Consider the following 12,913-nt stretch of genomic DNA (forward strand, 5'->3'; position numbering starts at 1 on the left):
AAGGCACAACCCACCTCCCCAATGTTCAATATGTTAGGACATGGTGTAAGACCCTAGACATAGACAGATGTGTGTCTCTCCTAATAATGTCCAATGAATTCATTTAGGCAGATGTGGACTCTAATCAAGTTGTATAAGCATCTCAAGGACCATTCATATAAGTAGGGTGCACCAGAGCTCACTTGCAAGTGTCATGACAAGGGGTCTGAATACTTATGGAAATGGGATATTTCAGTCTTTTATTTTTTATACATTTACAAAACACTCCAAACACCTGTTTTTTTGGTGGACTATTGAAGCATTGTGTGTAGATTGATGAGAAAATAGCAAAACTTGAAAGAGTCTGAAACTTTCCGGTTGTACAGTTGCTCATTGTCCTCTGAGTCAATCATAAGTTCTTCAACTTTCCAATTTAGTCTTTGTTATGGAATTGGCACATTATAGGACAAACAAAGTTACATTAAATCACAAATAAACTCTAGAAATATCAATTTATACAGTTATTGGGATAAACAGACACAGATGTAGTCCTTACATGTTCTCAGAAACAATAAACTGATATTTATGAGCCTGTGAGTGGTATATAGAAATGCTTTTATCTGGTGTTGCATGTTTTTCCCATTAGATATGGCTGTCTAACTTTAGGTTACAAGATGGTACATACTGTTGAGTTATCCAAACTCTATGGGCCTGTTCGAAACGGGAAAAACTGTTGCCTTTTAAGATATCTGGGGAGCGAGGCAGCAAGTGCAGTTCGAAACCAAAAAAGTAATTTTGCTGCCTTCTCAGATATCTTAGATTGATTGAAAAACAGCAGTATCGATGCACACTTTATGCTCCCTCCTACCCATAATCCTTTGCGGCAACATCTGAAACAGCTGTGAAAAGTAAACAAAGATGGCATTATTTTGCTTAGATTTGCAGATTTGAGATGAGAAATAAACAATTTATTATCTGATAATAATAATAATAATAATAATAATATGTTTATTTTATGTGCCTTTCTCAAACCCAAGGTCGCTTTACATAGTAGGAAGGCAACACAATAACAAACAAACAAAACAATACAACAAAGACAAGTTATCTGTATGGAGCTATGTGTTGGGTGTGGAGGAGAAGTGATCATTAAACAGAAAGGTCTTGAGATGTGCTTTGAAGAAAGGAAGAGAAGGACAGGCACGAAGGGGTTGGGGGAGGGAGTTCCAGAGTTTGGGGGCCAAGGCACTGAAGGACCTGCCACCCAGGGTGGAGAGTCTGGAGCGGGGGATAGAGGTTTTGGTCAGAGGATCTGAGTGAGCGGGAAGGAGTGTAAGGGGTCAGGAGGTTGCGGATGTAGGGGGAAGCAAGGTTATGGAGGGCTTTGAAGGTCAGTAGTTGTACTTTGTATTTGATCCGGGACGGAACTGGTTTCCAATGGAGTTGATGGAGAATGGTGGTGATGTGTGCTGATCGTCTTTTATGGGTGAGGAGCCTGGCTGCAGAGTTTTGAATATATTGTAGTCTTTGAAGGGTTTTAGTGGGGAGACCAAGGAAAAGTGAGTTGCAGTAATCTAGACGGGACATAGTGAAGGAGTGAACGAAAAGTCTGTGCATCACTAACAGAGAGGAAGGGTCGGAGGCGGGCAATGTTACGGAGGTGAAAGAAGGCAGTCTTAGTGAGTGATTTGATATGAGGATAAGGGTGGAGTCAAGCTGAATGCCAAGGTTTTTAACAACAGGGGTAGATTATATAATACCATTGTTATAACCATTAATAGTGTCTAGTCTGATATATTTGCCACCCGTAAAACTAATTTATACTGTTAGCCTGCTAGCTTACGTAAGCTTATTTAGTTTAACCTCAGGCTTTTGCTAAAGTCATACCATAGTGTTAATATTTTGGTTCTATAGAGTTAGGAACAGGGTTCTAAATGGACTTTTTTGATCACCAGCCAATGTGGCTGGTAACTTTCTAAAATTAGAATTTCCACTATTTTTTTGCCTTCATGATTTCATTTTATAAGTTTCTTAAAAAGGACATATCAATTATCATCAACAATGACAAGCCAGCTGGAACCTGGAACTAGCATACGTACGTTCAAGTGGATTTCAATGGAAAGGACCCAAAAGTATCATCTTTATGTAACATTCTGTTGCTGCATGTTGACATTGTTGAGTTGACAACTTTCTCTGACAAGAGTGAAAACCAGTTTTCTAGTAGAGGCTCTGTTCATTTCCATGGTCCCTTGTGCTGGTTTCACTGCAAACTGCTCGCAGCCAATGGGCGTATGAAACGTCATCACACAGCATTACGGCACAGTGTTCATGGGAAATGTAGGAAGTACTGCCAGGGGGATAAATTACAGAGAACAGAGCCTTATGTATCATGCATGTAATGCCTCATATCACCGGCCAAACTGGCTAGTAAGTTTTTATTAACACCCGCCAGACACCCGCTTTTGGTGGGTTGGCGGGTGTTAATTTAGAACCCTGGTGTTAACCAAAGATTCTAGAGTGGTACGCTCATTTTTAAAAAATGCATTTAATCCAAAGTCATGAGACAGCTCTCTATGTACTGTAGGCAGGGCAACAGGCAGCTGTCTTCCGTTTTGAACAGACCCAGTATCAGAGTTTCCGCTAAAAAAAAATGGAGAGGTTTCGTTTTCCGGACATTTTCATGATATCCTATTATCCCTTCTTAATTAGTCAAATTGAGGAAAACTGGAGACAGGCTATATAGCTTAAAGAAAGACATAATCAGGCTGTATAGAATGCAACATGTTCATTAGCCTAACTTAAACATGCCTAACAAGATCTAGCCAGTATATTTTCATGGACAGCCAGAGTCCGCTCCGTTCGTTGTTTTAAAAAGGCTACGTTGTTTGTTGCTGCTACCCACGTTATCTCCAGTGGTGACTGTTTAACTTATACAGATGCGCACACACAAGAATGAGCACTCACACCACTACCCCCTAATGCTATGCCTCTTTATTTGATAACAATAAATTACATTACATTACATTACATTACATTTGGCTGACGCTTTTTAACCAAAGCGACTAACAACATGGTAAACAGTAAGTTTTAGAACAATTCTCACAATTTTAGGACAGTTTAAAAAAAACATTAGAGTACAGTAAGAATAAGTGCGTCGGTGAGTGCTGTTTTTAACATTTACTTGTCAGTTTAAAACGGCTGGTGAGTGCTAGGATCAGTAAGACTTGTTGTAAGTGTTGCTATGAGAGTAGATGTTCTCTAAAGAGCTGGGTCTTCAGGAGTTTTTTGAAAGTGGAAAAGGATGTCCCTGCCCTTGTAGGAACTGGCAGTGTGTTCCACCAACGAGGAACAACAGATGAGAAAAGTTTGGATTGGTTTGATCTGCAGGGTTAGGGCCTTCTCGACGAGGCGATTACTGGTCCGCGGATAATTTCTGCCACAAATTAAGAAATGTTTCCTATTCTGGGAAATGTTTAGCTTCTTTTTCTTTCGGCCGCAGTTCAATGATACCGTTTAATTGTGGCAGAAATTATCCGCGGACCAGTAATCGCCTCGTCGAGAAGGCCCTAACCCTGCAGATCATAGACAGAGAACGCATAGGCCTACTGTATGCTTTGGGTAAAGAACACTTTGCATGTCCAGTGTACACGGAGAATGACAGTGTCTTGGAGCGGCCGCATCCTCCGCAACTCCACTTCCAATGTCACTGATTCCGACAGATACCGACACCTCTACTTTTTATCTGGTGGTGGTGGAGTTGACCGGACATCTGAGGCTTCAGACGTTACCAATTTATCCTCATCCATCGAGTCTGGCCTCTGAAAAAACTTTCAAGGCTAGTCTGCCTGGGCCTGGCCATGTTTGAACCGCCTCACTCATTTGTTCGTTGTTTAACATGGACGTTTTAAGCCGCGTGCGCTTCCTATTTGAAATGCAGCATAGGCTATGCGTATTGTTTAATAGCTTACTTTTCAAACGGTAGAGCCTGTTCATTTAAAAACATAGCCAGAGGACGTGTAATATAGGCTTACATATTAAGGCTTATTCTCAAATTCAGATTGCGTTAGGGGACGGGATTATTAGCCAATTTCAATCGGACAATTTGACCGGAGAGATCTAATTTTGTCGGACATTTCATTTTTTTTCCGGCCAATGTCCGTGTGATACTGCCCGGGGCAGACCACTGTTTTGGGATTGTGAAAACGGGTTGGAAGTGTTTGAGCAGGATGGAAGGACAGGTCACAGTAGCAACTGACGTTTGAAAGGGGTTTTATTTCCCACAATGCAAAATATTAACAAACCAAAATAACTAAATAAACAAAAATAATGTGGATATAAATCCAACAAAAAATTGTCCTCGACAATACTTAACCCTTTAGGCGCCAGAGGTTTTTTTTCGAAACGTTCGATTTTGACATCTTCATTTCAAAAGGCTATATCTTAAAAGTGATAAGAGATACAGACTTTCTGTAAATTAGAGAAATATTAAGGATGACCCAAAGTTTATGTAGGGATTAAATGTTTATATCTAATTTGCATATTATGATGTCATATGGTGGCGGCCATCTTGGATTATAGAATTTTCATGAAAAGTCGCATGTTTGAATGATAAAATGCACCACTTCTTTCCCCCCAAAATGTCCCTCACCTTCTGTATGCTATATTGCACAATACTGAATGCTCAGGTAAATAGTAAGTAGTGAACAAACTGTGTAAATCATTACTAATAAATGGCAGAAACAAACCAAATGCATGTAGCGGTAGACTGGCCTTTTGCTGTAAAGATTTTCCATTTACTACATACAGTAGGCACTCTGATTCCATGTATGGGGCACATATATATTATTCAGATGACACACAAACACAAGTAGACAAGACCTGTTTAGTTCAAAAGCTCATTTGCCACGGCAAGGCACAGATCAGGAGTGAGATGACGAGACAAGACAAGAGACAATGTTAGTATTTTTTTTCTTTTTGTTGTTTTTGTTGATGTTTTTTTGTTTTTTTTCTTAGCTGACAAAGACACACACATCACAAGGACATGAACACACAAAAAGGAACACATAGTGTATGTCCTAAATGAGCAGGGAAATAGATAGCAAATCAACAGTGTAAATCATTACTAATAAATGGCTGCCTTTTTTTTTTTATGTAGCAGGCCTTTTGCTGTAGAGATAATGACTCCCTATCCCTATACATACAGGGCCGCATTCCCATCATCTTGTGATAGACTATGCATGACCTAATGTGTGTGTGTGTGTGTGTGGGAGAGGGAGAGAGCGTGTCACCACCTCCACCATCCGAGCAGCACGGCCAGATCTGCCTCGCGCGCGCCGAGTGGAGAGAATTTGCGCAGCTCGGACTAGGCCTACTGTCATTCTCATTGCGACTCCCCACATTGCCACTACGTTCCCCCCTAACTGTCCTATGAGCACTTCGACCTCGTCTAACATACCCAGTGGCATTAGACAAAGGCTCCACCACGTTACTGTCGCCGCGATTGTGGAGAGGCACGTTCAGAAGACAGAAGCTAGCTCTATGGACATTATGCTACCTCCAGCCTCGTTCGCCACACCACTAACACCCTGCTAACTTCCCGATGAACACTCCGAACCCGTGAAACATTATTCCCACCAGTGACATTGGGCAAACGATTCAACTTTGTGCTTGGTGTAAGCTAAACTATGGAGTAAACTCTCACTTTGTCCAGCTGCATCATTGCAAGGCAGGGACGCATCTGAAGCCTCACTAAACGAATCACCGTCATTTTCTGAAGGCAGATATTCCCCTTCAGAATCAGGGTCCGCAAATAGAAGACCCAACACTTCATTTCAGGTAAACTTTTTTGATGCCATTAGACGATAATCTAATGCAAATACTCGCTGACGTTGACAATATCGCTCTGACAAAGTGGCTCACACGCACACTAGCTCCGGTATTGTACGCACTGATTCAATGCAGCTGTAGCGCGAAAGTTTTGTTTAAAGAGTGCCCTTTTTTCGACTCGGGGATGAAGTATGACATGTCTGCCATCTAGTGGAGTGGAGGTCGAACGAAATATGACACCCTATTTGACTAAATCGGCCGTTTTATTCAGTACCGCATCTTGTCGACTATAGTCGACTGTGGCGCCTAGAGGGTTAACAGAAAATTGTCTTTCATAAGCCAGCAGTTAATCCAGTACTTTCCACTACACAGTAACATACCACCACAGCCTCACAACAAGCTGTTACTTCCTTCTCTCATATCACAAACTGACTGCTTCGTATAGGTGCCCTCACCCATAATGCAACATTTGGGAGAAAACCAACTACAGGTAACACATCTTAATTTCCTGGCAAATCAATTAAGTGCTTTTGGCACCAATGGCTCCCCATAACATTTCCGCATCTACAGCAGTTTGTTTCCTATAGCAATGCAGGCAACACAGAATTGGATAATGGATGACAGCACATACTTTAAACAACAGTCTTTTAAATAGTACTGGCGCATAGTGCGCTCTTGTTTGACAATCACGAATGCGGAAGACGGCGGGAGAAACGCAACAGTGAAAGAAAGTGTCGGTATCAGTAAGTGAGTATGTATGTTACAGAACAGCACAACTATGCACACGGTTTCACTGCAATGGGATCCTACATTGTAGCAAACGGGGAGATGGAACACAGAAGTTTTAATCAGTAACATTGTGTGTGTGCAGGTGTGTATGTATGCGAGTGTGTATCCCCACTAACACAAAACGTTAAGGGAACGTTCGGGAACGTTAGTGTATGGTTCCCTAAAGGTTAGTTCGAACCAAACCAAAAACTAACGGTTAGGGAACGTTCCCTAAGGGTTCTAACGTTCCCTAAACGTTAAGGGAACCAACCAACTAAAACGTTCTCCTGTGGTTGCACAGTACCTTCACACAACGTTCCCGTTTGGTTGTCTTTGGTTGTTTTTTGGTTGTTCTGAGTGCGGTTTTGAAATGTTAAACAAGCTCCATTTCAGTTTTTGAAGTAGCCTAACATACAAAATGTTTGCAGTCACTTGATTTAGATCCACTCAAATGATTGGTCTTATGAAATCTAAGTAAGGTAAACATCATATCAAGATAATATTTATTTTAGGCTAATATCAATTTTACTAAATAAAAAAAATATACTTTTGTGCTTTTTTTTACCGTATTAGGTGAATGAACTTTAAACAAGAATCTATCAATAGAACACTTTTCACAACTAAGAAAATTCACTTTCATTTCACATTTCACTTCAGTTCAATCAGACAGGCTCTCCCTTACACGTAGGGCTACCCCCACGCCAGTAGGGGGAATACAGCGCCTCTGCTTTCAGGTGATCGATTGAAGTCTTGTCCTGACTTCCGTAAACGGGCTGTGTTTGAATTCCGTGATTCCGTGAACACCGTTGGAAGAAGTATTGGAATGGATTACACTCGTCTTGAATTCAATCTCACGAAAGTAAGTGAAATATGTTACAGTTTCATGATGTAGGCCTAGTGGTTGTAATGCAAGGGTTTAAGGTTTAACCTTAAGTCCTTTCACTTGTAGGGCTTTGTTATATTCCGATTCTGCCAAGTTTGTAATTTACCAGAGCACATTGCTCGTTCGTCTTTGTTTGCTGCTGTTCTCAACGTGTTATGTTTTGCAGCATTGTATGTTTTGTGTCATCGTGTTAACCTGCTCGCGTTGATGTTACAAATAATAGCACTAGGCTACCGTTTCTTTTAATTAGTTTTAGTGTACAGTCAGTCCTTTTAGGCAAGTCACTAGGCAGCAGTGGTGTAGTCTAGTAGGCTAGTGGATATACTGTATGTAGCTGGATCTAGGCTACTGTGATGTAGGCTAGTAGTTAGCTGTAGTGGGTAGGCTATACTGTGATCAACCCCAAATGTATCCTAGTCTATTTTAAGTGGGTATACTGAGATGGTGATGCTTTTTAAGTGGGTATAACCTATTGAACAGTCCTGCATATGTAGGCTACACTAGAGCCATAGAGATGGCCATACAGTAGATAATGTGTACACTGTCGGCGGCCATCTTGTAACACAGTTTATCGGATAGACGATTCAAGTGAATAAACCTCTGAATTTTGCCTTCAAAAAGCTGAGATCCGGTAGCCTATCTTGCAATTTTTGCTATGGGAAAATAACATGGGGAGAGAATTATTGCACTCTCCCGGGGACGAAGAAGTCTGAAATGCAGACATTTTGCTCAACACACTTTTGTCCTCTGCCTTCGAGTGGTAGGCTAACTGTGATCTTCGGTAGGCCTACGTTAAGACAGCAAATTAGATTTTTGCTACCCCAGACCTAACCTAACTAAAACTAACACCATCCATTTTTCCATAGCAATAAGGACAACCGTTACCGCATGGCACCGCGAATGGACGCATTTGAGGAGAAGATGGATGAGTTGCTCATGCTCTTAAGGAGCTCCCAGTCACCTCCCTCTGCTCCAGTCGATGACCTATTGCTGTCGTCCTGCTCGACAGTCACTGAGCTGCAGGAGAGAAGGAACAAAATGCCCTCCCTCCAGGACTTGGTCTCTGCCCGCTTAGGTCCCAGAGTACATCACCAAAGACTCCACATATCCTGCACACACACTCTTTAACTTCCTCCCCTCTGGCAGGCGCTACAGATCCCTGCACACAAAAACAACCAGACACAAGAACAGCTCTTTTCCCACTGCCGTCACTCTCCTGAACTGCAGATAAGTGGGGTCATCCATTCACCTGCACATTACATACTTTATCATTCCAATATGTGTCTTGCACACTACATTTGCACTATTACTTTGCACTCTACATCACACTCCATGTGTACTTATATTGGTATTATGTCTTATTTCTATAGTTGTTTTGTATATTGTGTTGGTATCTGTCACAATGTATATTGTTGTCTCTATTGTACTCTCTATTGTATTGTCTGTCTATTTGTTGAATGTATAGAGCACCTACCAAAGTCAAAATTCCTTGTGTTAGTATACTTGGGTAACATGGAGTCTGATGTTTATATATATTTTTAGACCTTTTGTATTTTGATTATTTTATATTAAAGTTATAAATCCCATCAATTTTGCCTGTTCATTAATTCCTGCAAATATATAATAATGCATTCCTGCTCATGCAGTTTAAAGTAGTTTAAAGTAATAATAAAATTGGTATGCAAATTGCAATGTTAGGGGAAGGTTCCCTAAAGGTTGCAACGTTTAGGGAAGGGAATGTTTCCTAAATGTTGCAACGTTTAGGGAACATTATAGGAATGTTCCCTAAACGTTGCAACATTTAGGGAACGTTAGGGGAAGGTCTATGAAGGTTGCAACGGTTAGGGAACGTTAGGGGAAGGTTCTCTAAAGGTTGCAACCTTTAGATAACGTTAGGGGAACGTTCAGCGAACGTTTTATATAACCAAGAACTAACGTTCCCGGAACATTCAGCAAACTTTCCATGAGAACCAAAACTTACTCAAAAAATAACCTTCGGGGAACGTTTGGGAACCAAAAACGAACGTTCCCGAAACCAAAAACTATGGTTCCCAAAACGTTTTGGGAACCATAAATTGTTAGCTGGGATGTATGCGAAGGGGAGACGCGACCAGCGCGCTATTTGCGCATATAAGTGAATGAATGAATGAATGAATGAATGAATGAACGCTGTTTCATAGTTCAGGGAGGTGCGTAGCAGACCTCGGAGAACACGGAGGTGAGACAGGAAAAGAACACCTGATCTTTTCCACAGTCCGGTAATTACCGGACAACGGAAACCCTGCCCAGTATACAGTACTGGGCTCAACAAGCTCATCCAAATCAATACAAATATGCTGAACTCTGAAGCCATGATTGATTCATAATTGATGCAATTCTGCTTCGTTCATTGTTTTTTTTTACATTTATATTTGTCAGAGGAATTCCGAAAAGTGCTTAAGAGGTCTCTGAAGGAGAGCTATGAGAATGTCCATGGCGCCAATCAAGGACATATGGCATTCAATGACATCTACACAGACCGAGATATCACCATAATATCTGGCGGATCAAATCAAAATAAACAAATCAAATGCACAGATATATTCAAACATGGCGAAAGAACTGTGTTGACCAGAGGAATCAGTGGAATGGGCAAGACAGTGTCTGTGCAGAAGTTCATTCTTGATTGGGTGGAAGGAAACTCCAATCAAGATGTGGACTTTGTATTTCCAATTCCATTTCGGAACTTTAACAATAAGCAAAAAAACATGAGTCTGTTTAGTTTGCTTCAAGAATTTTTCCCCGATATTAAAAAGTATTTTCTGGATCCCCAAAACCAATACAAGACGGTCATTATTTTGGATGGATTAAATGAGTATGATTCTTCTCTTGACTTCAAAAGTGAGGTCTTTAAGAATGTAGATACTAAAGCCTCTGTGGATGTGCTGCTGGTCAACCTCCTCAAGAGATATCTTCTGGGAAGTGCACTCCTCTGGATCACCTCACAACCAGCAGCAGTCAGTCAGCTTCCAGACATTGTCTACATGTTGACTGAGCTGAAGGGTTTTAACGACCAACAAAAGGAGGAGTATTTCAAAAAGATCCATATCAGACATGATGGGAAGGCTGAAGAGGTGATCTCATACCTGCACAAGTCAAGATCCCTCAGTGTCTTGTGCGACATCCCAGCCTTCTGCCAGATTTTGTCCAAGGTGCTGCAAGACACAGAAAAGCCCTTCAGAAGCTGGACTGGGCTATTAGGAAACTTCCTGTACAAGCACATCAACCAGCTGAAACAAAAACGAGACACCAATGTAGAAGAAAAGATACTACTCAACCTGGGGAAGCTTGCATGGGACCTACTCAAAAAGGATGAAAAAGACTTTGATGAAAAGAATCTGAAAGCCTGTAACATTGAGGCTGATGACTATGTTGTATTCTCTGGGATATGCTCAGAGTCAGACACACAGAGCAGTCAGATCATCCACTCGGACCACAAGAGGTTTCGTTTTTTTCCTCCCTGCATTCAAGAGTTTCTTGCAGCTATGTATGTCATCTTATCATTTGCACGTGACAAGAAGAATCTAATTCAGGAACCAACTAGTATGAAATGGATAGCAAAGCCAACGTTGTTTGATGTCCAGAAGTCTGCAGTGAAAAGGGTCTTAAAGAAAAAAGGACCCAAAACAGGACATCTTGACACTTTTGTGATATTTCTCCTCAGTCTCTGTGAGAAGTCGAATCAGGATATTGTTAACAAGTTCATGGGTTGGATAACAAAGTCACAGTCACAAAGCACAACACTTGCATTGAAGGAAGACAATGAGAAAATGATCAACTATATATCAAAGACTTTATATGAAGGTACACCACATCAGAGTGCATTACGCTTAAGATTTCTCCACGAACTGGGTGACCACTCTTTGCTGGAGAAAATCAAAAAGTACATCCGTAACGATATATCAGAAAACCTGGATCAGGATCTGATCGTATTGTTGCAGACACATAAGGGAATTCAACAGGAGTTTGAAATGAAGAACTACATGAAATCAGATGCAGATGTGACAACATTGATCCCAGTGGCAAAAATGTCAAATCGAGCAAAGTAAGTGGCAACAAACTGTGCAGTCTGTAATTCATACACATCATAACTTTCTACTCTGTAGAAAATATTACAGATTCACGCCCCCCAGGTATTGATTCGAATGGCATTATACATGTGGATGAGTCTGAGAATGTTTTCTGCAGGGTAACATACAATACTACTACCATAGATCAAGCTGTGTCATGCAATAGCATGACTTATGCTCATAGTTCTATTCCAACGTTGATTTCTACCCAACGTATAGTAAAAAGAAAAGACAAATTTAAAACTAGAAACCTAACAAATATTCTTTCCATACCTCAGCATATTCCTCAAAAGCCAGAGGCATTTTCAGCTAACATGGGTTTACTAAATATAGGTGCACTTACTACCAAAACCTTTGCAATCAATGATTTTATTAGTGAAAAAAAATTGGATTTTCTGTTTCTTGTTGAAACCTGGCTGACTTCAGACAGCGAAGCTGTTCTTGTTGAGACTTGTCCCCCAAATTATAATTTCTTCCACTCAATTAGACAAGGCAAACGAGGTGGTGGAATTGCCTCCATTCTCTCAAACAAATATAGTTGCGCACGAGTCAACTTTGGCGAATTCGCTTCCTTTGAGTATATTGCCCTCACTCTGAAGGCTGACCCAGCTGTACTTCTATTAACCTTATACCGCCCTCCTAAACTATGGACTGGCTTTCTCGACCAGTTTTCTGAACTTATGTCGCTCATCATCACTAGCTATGATCGGATAATTGTAAATGGCGACTTCAATATTCATGTCAATAAGACAACTGATGCTAAAGCCAGTAAGTTCCTTAATGTGTTGGACAGTTTAGAGCTAAAGCAGCATGTTACAGGACCCACCCACAACCTTGGCAACACCCTCGATCTAGTCATTTCCAGAGGGATAGAAGTCACAGACTTATCAGTAAATGATATAAATATGTCTGATCATCATTGTGTATCTTTTAATATTGTACTACATACTCCAAAAATTCATCCCGAAATTGCAATCAAATCGCGACTCTTGGACATTAGAGCAGAACAGCAGTTCATAGCTCTTATAGACTCCATAAATTTAGATATTTTACATCATCCCATTGATCAAATGGTAGAGGCTCTCAATCGTGAATTAGGCGCTCTGCTTGACAGAGTGGCACCCTTAAAGACTAAAAAAAGGCCCTGTAGCAAACTGACACCTTGGATGAACGAAAATATCCATGATCTAAAAAGATCATGTAGGAAAGCTGAGAGAACATGGAGAAAAACTAAGTTACAGGTTCACCGTGCCATTCTAAAAGAAAAAATTGCAAATTATAATAGAGCTATTCGGAATGAGAGGAGGAACCACTTCTCTAAGGTAATTGCTGAAAACAGTGGAAACTCTAG

The 12,913-nt window shown here is 40.8% G+C and overlaps 1 protein-coding gene across 3 annotated transcripts in view; it reads left to right on the forward strand.

The window, feature by feature from the left end:
- The window catches only part of LOC121723227 (NACHT, LRR and PYD domains-containing protein 12-like), a 46,199-nt gene that overhangs the window by 13,706 nt on the left and 19,580 nt on the right, over nt 1–12,913 (forward strand). For all 3 annotated transcript variants that reach the window (XM_042108717.1, XM_042108719.1, XM_042108718.1), the window contains one exon: nt 9,872–11,537. In XM_042108717.1, the coding sequence (XP_041964651.1) occupies nt 9,872–11,537 (1,666 nt within the window). The remainder of the gene's footprint in view (nt 1–9,871; nt 11,538–12,913) is intronic.

This window comes from Alosa sapidissima, chromosome 11, assembly GCF_018492685.1.
Source record: "Alosa sapidissima isolate fAloSap1 chromosome 11, fAloSap1.pri, whole genome shotgun sequence".
NCBI lineage: Eukaryota > Metazoa > Chordata > Actinopteri > Clupeiformes > Clupeidae > Alosa > Alosa sapidissima.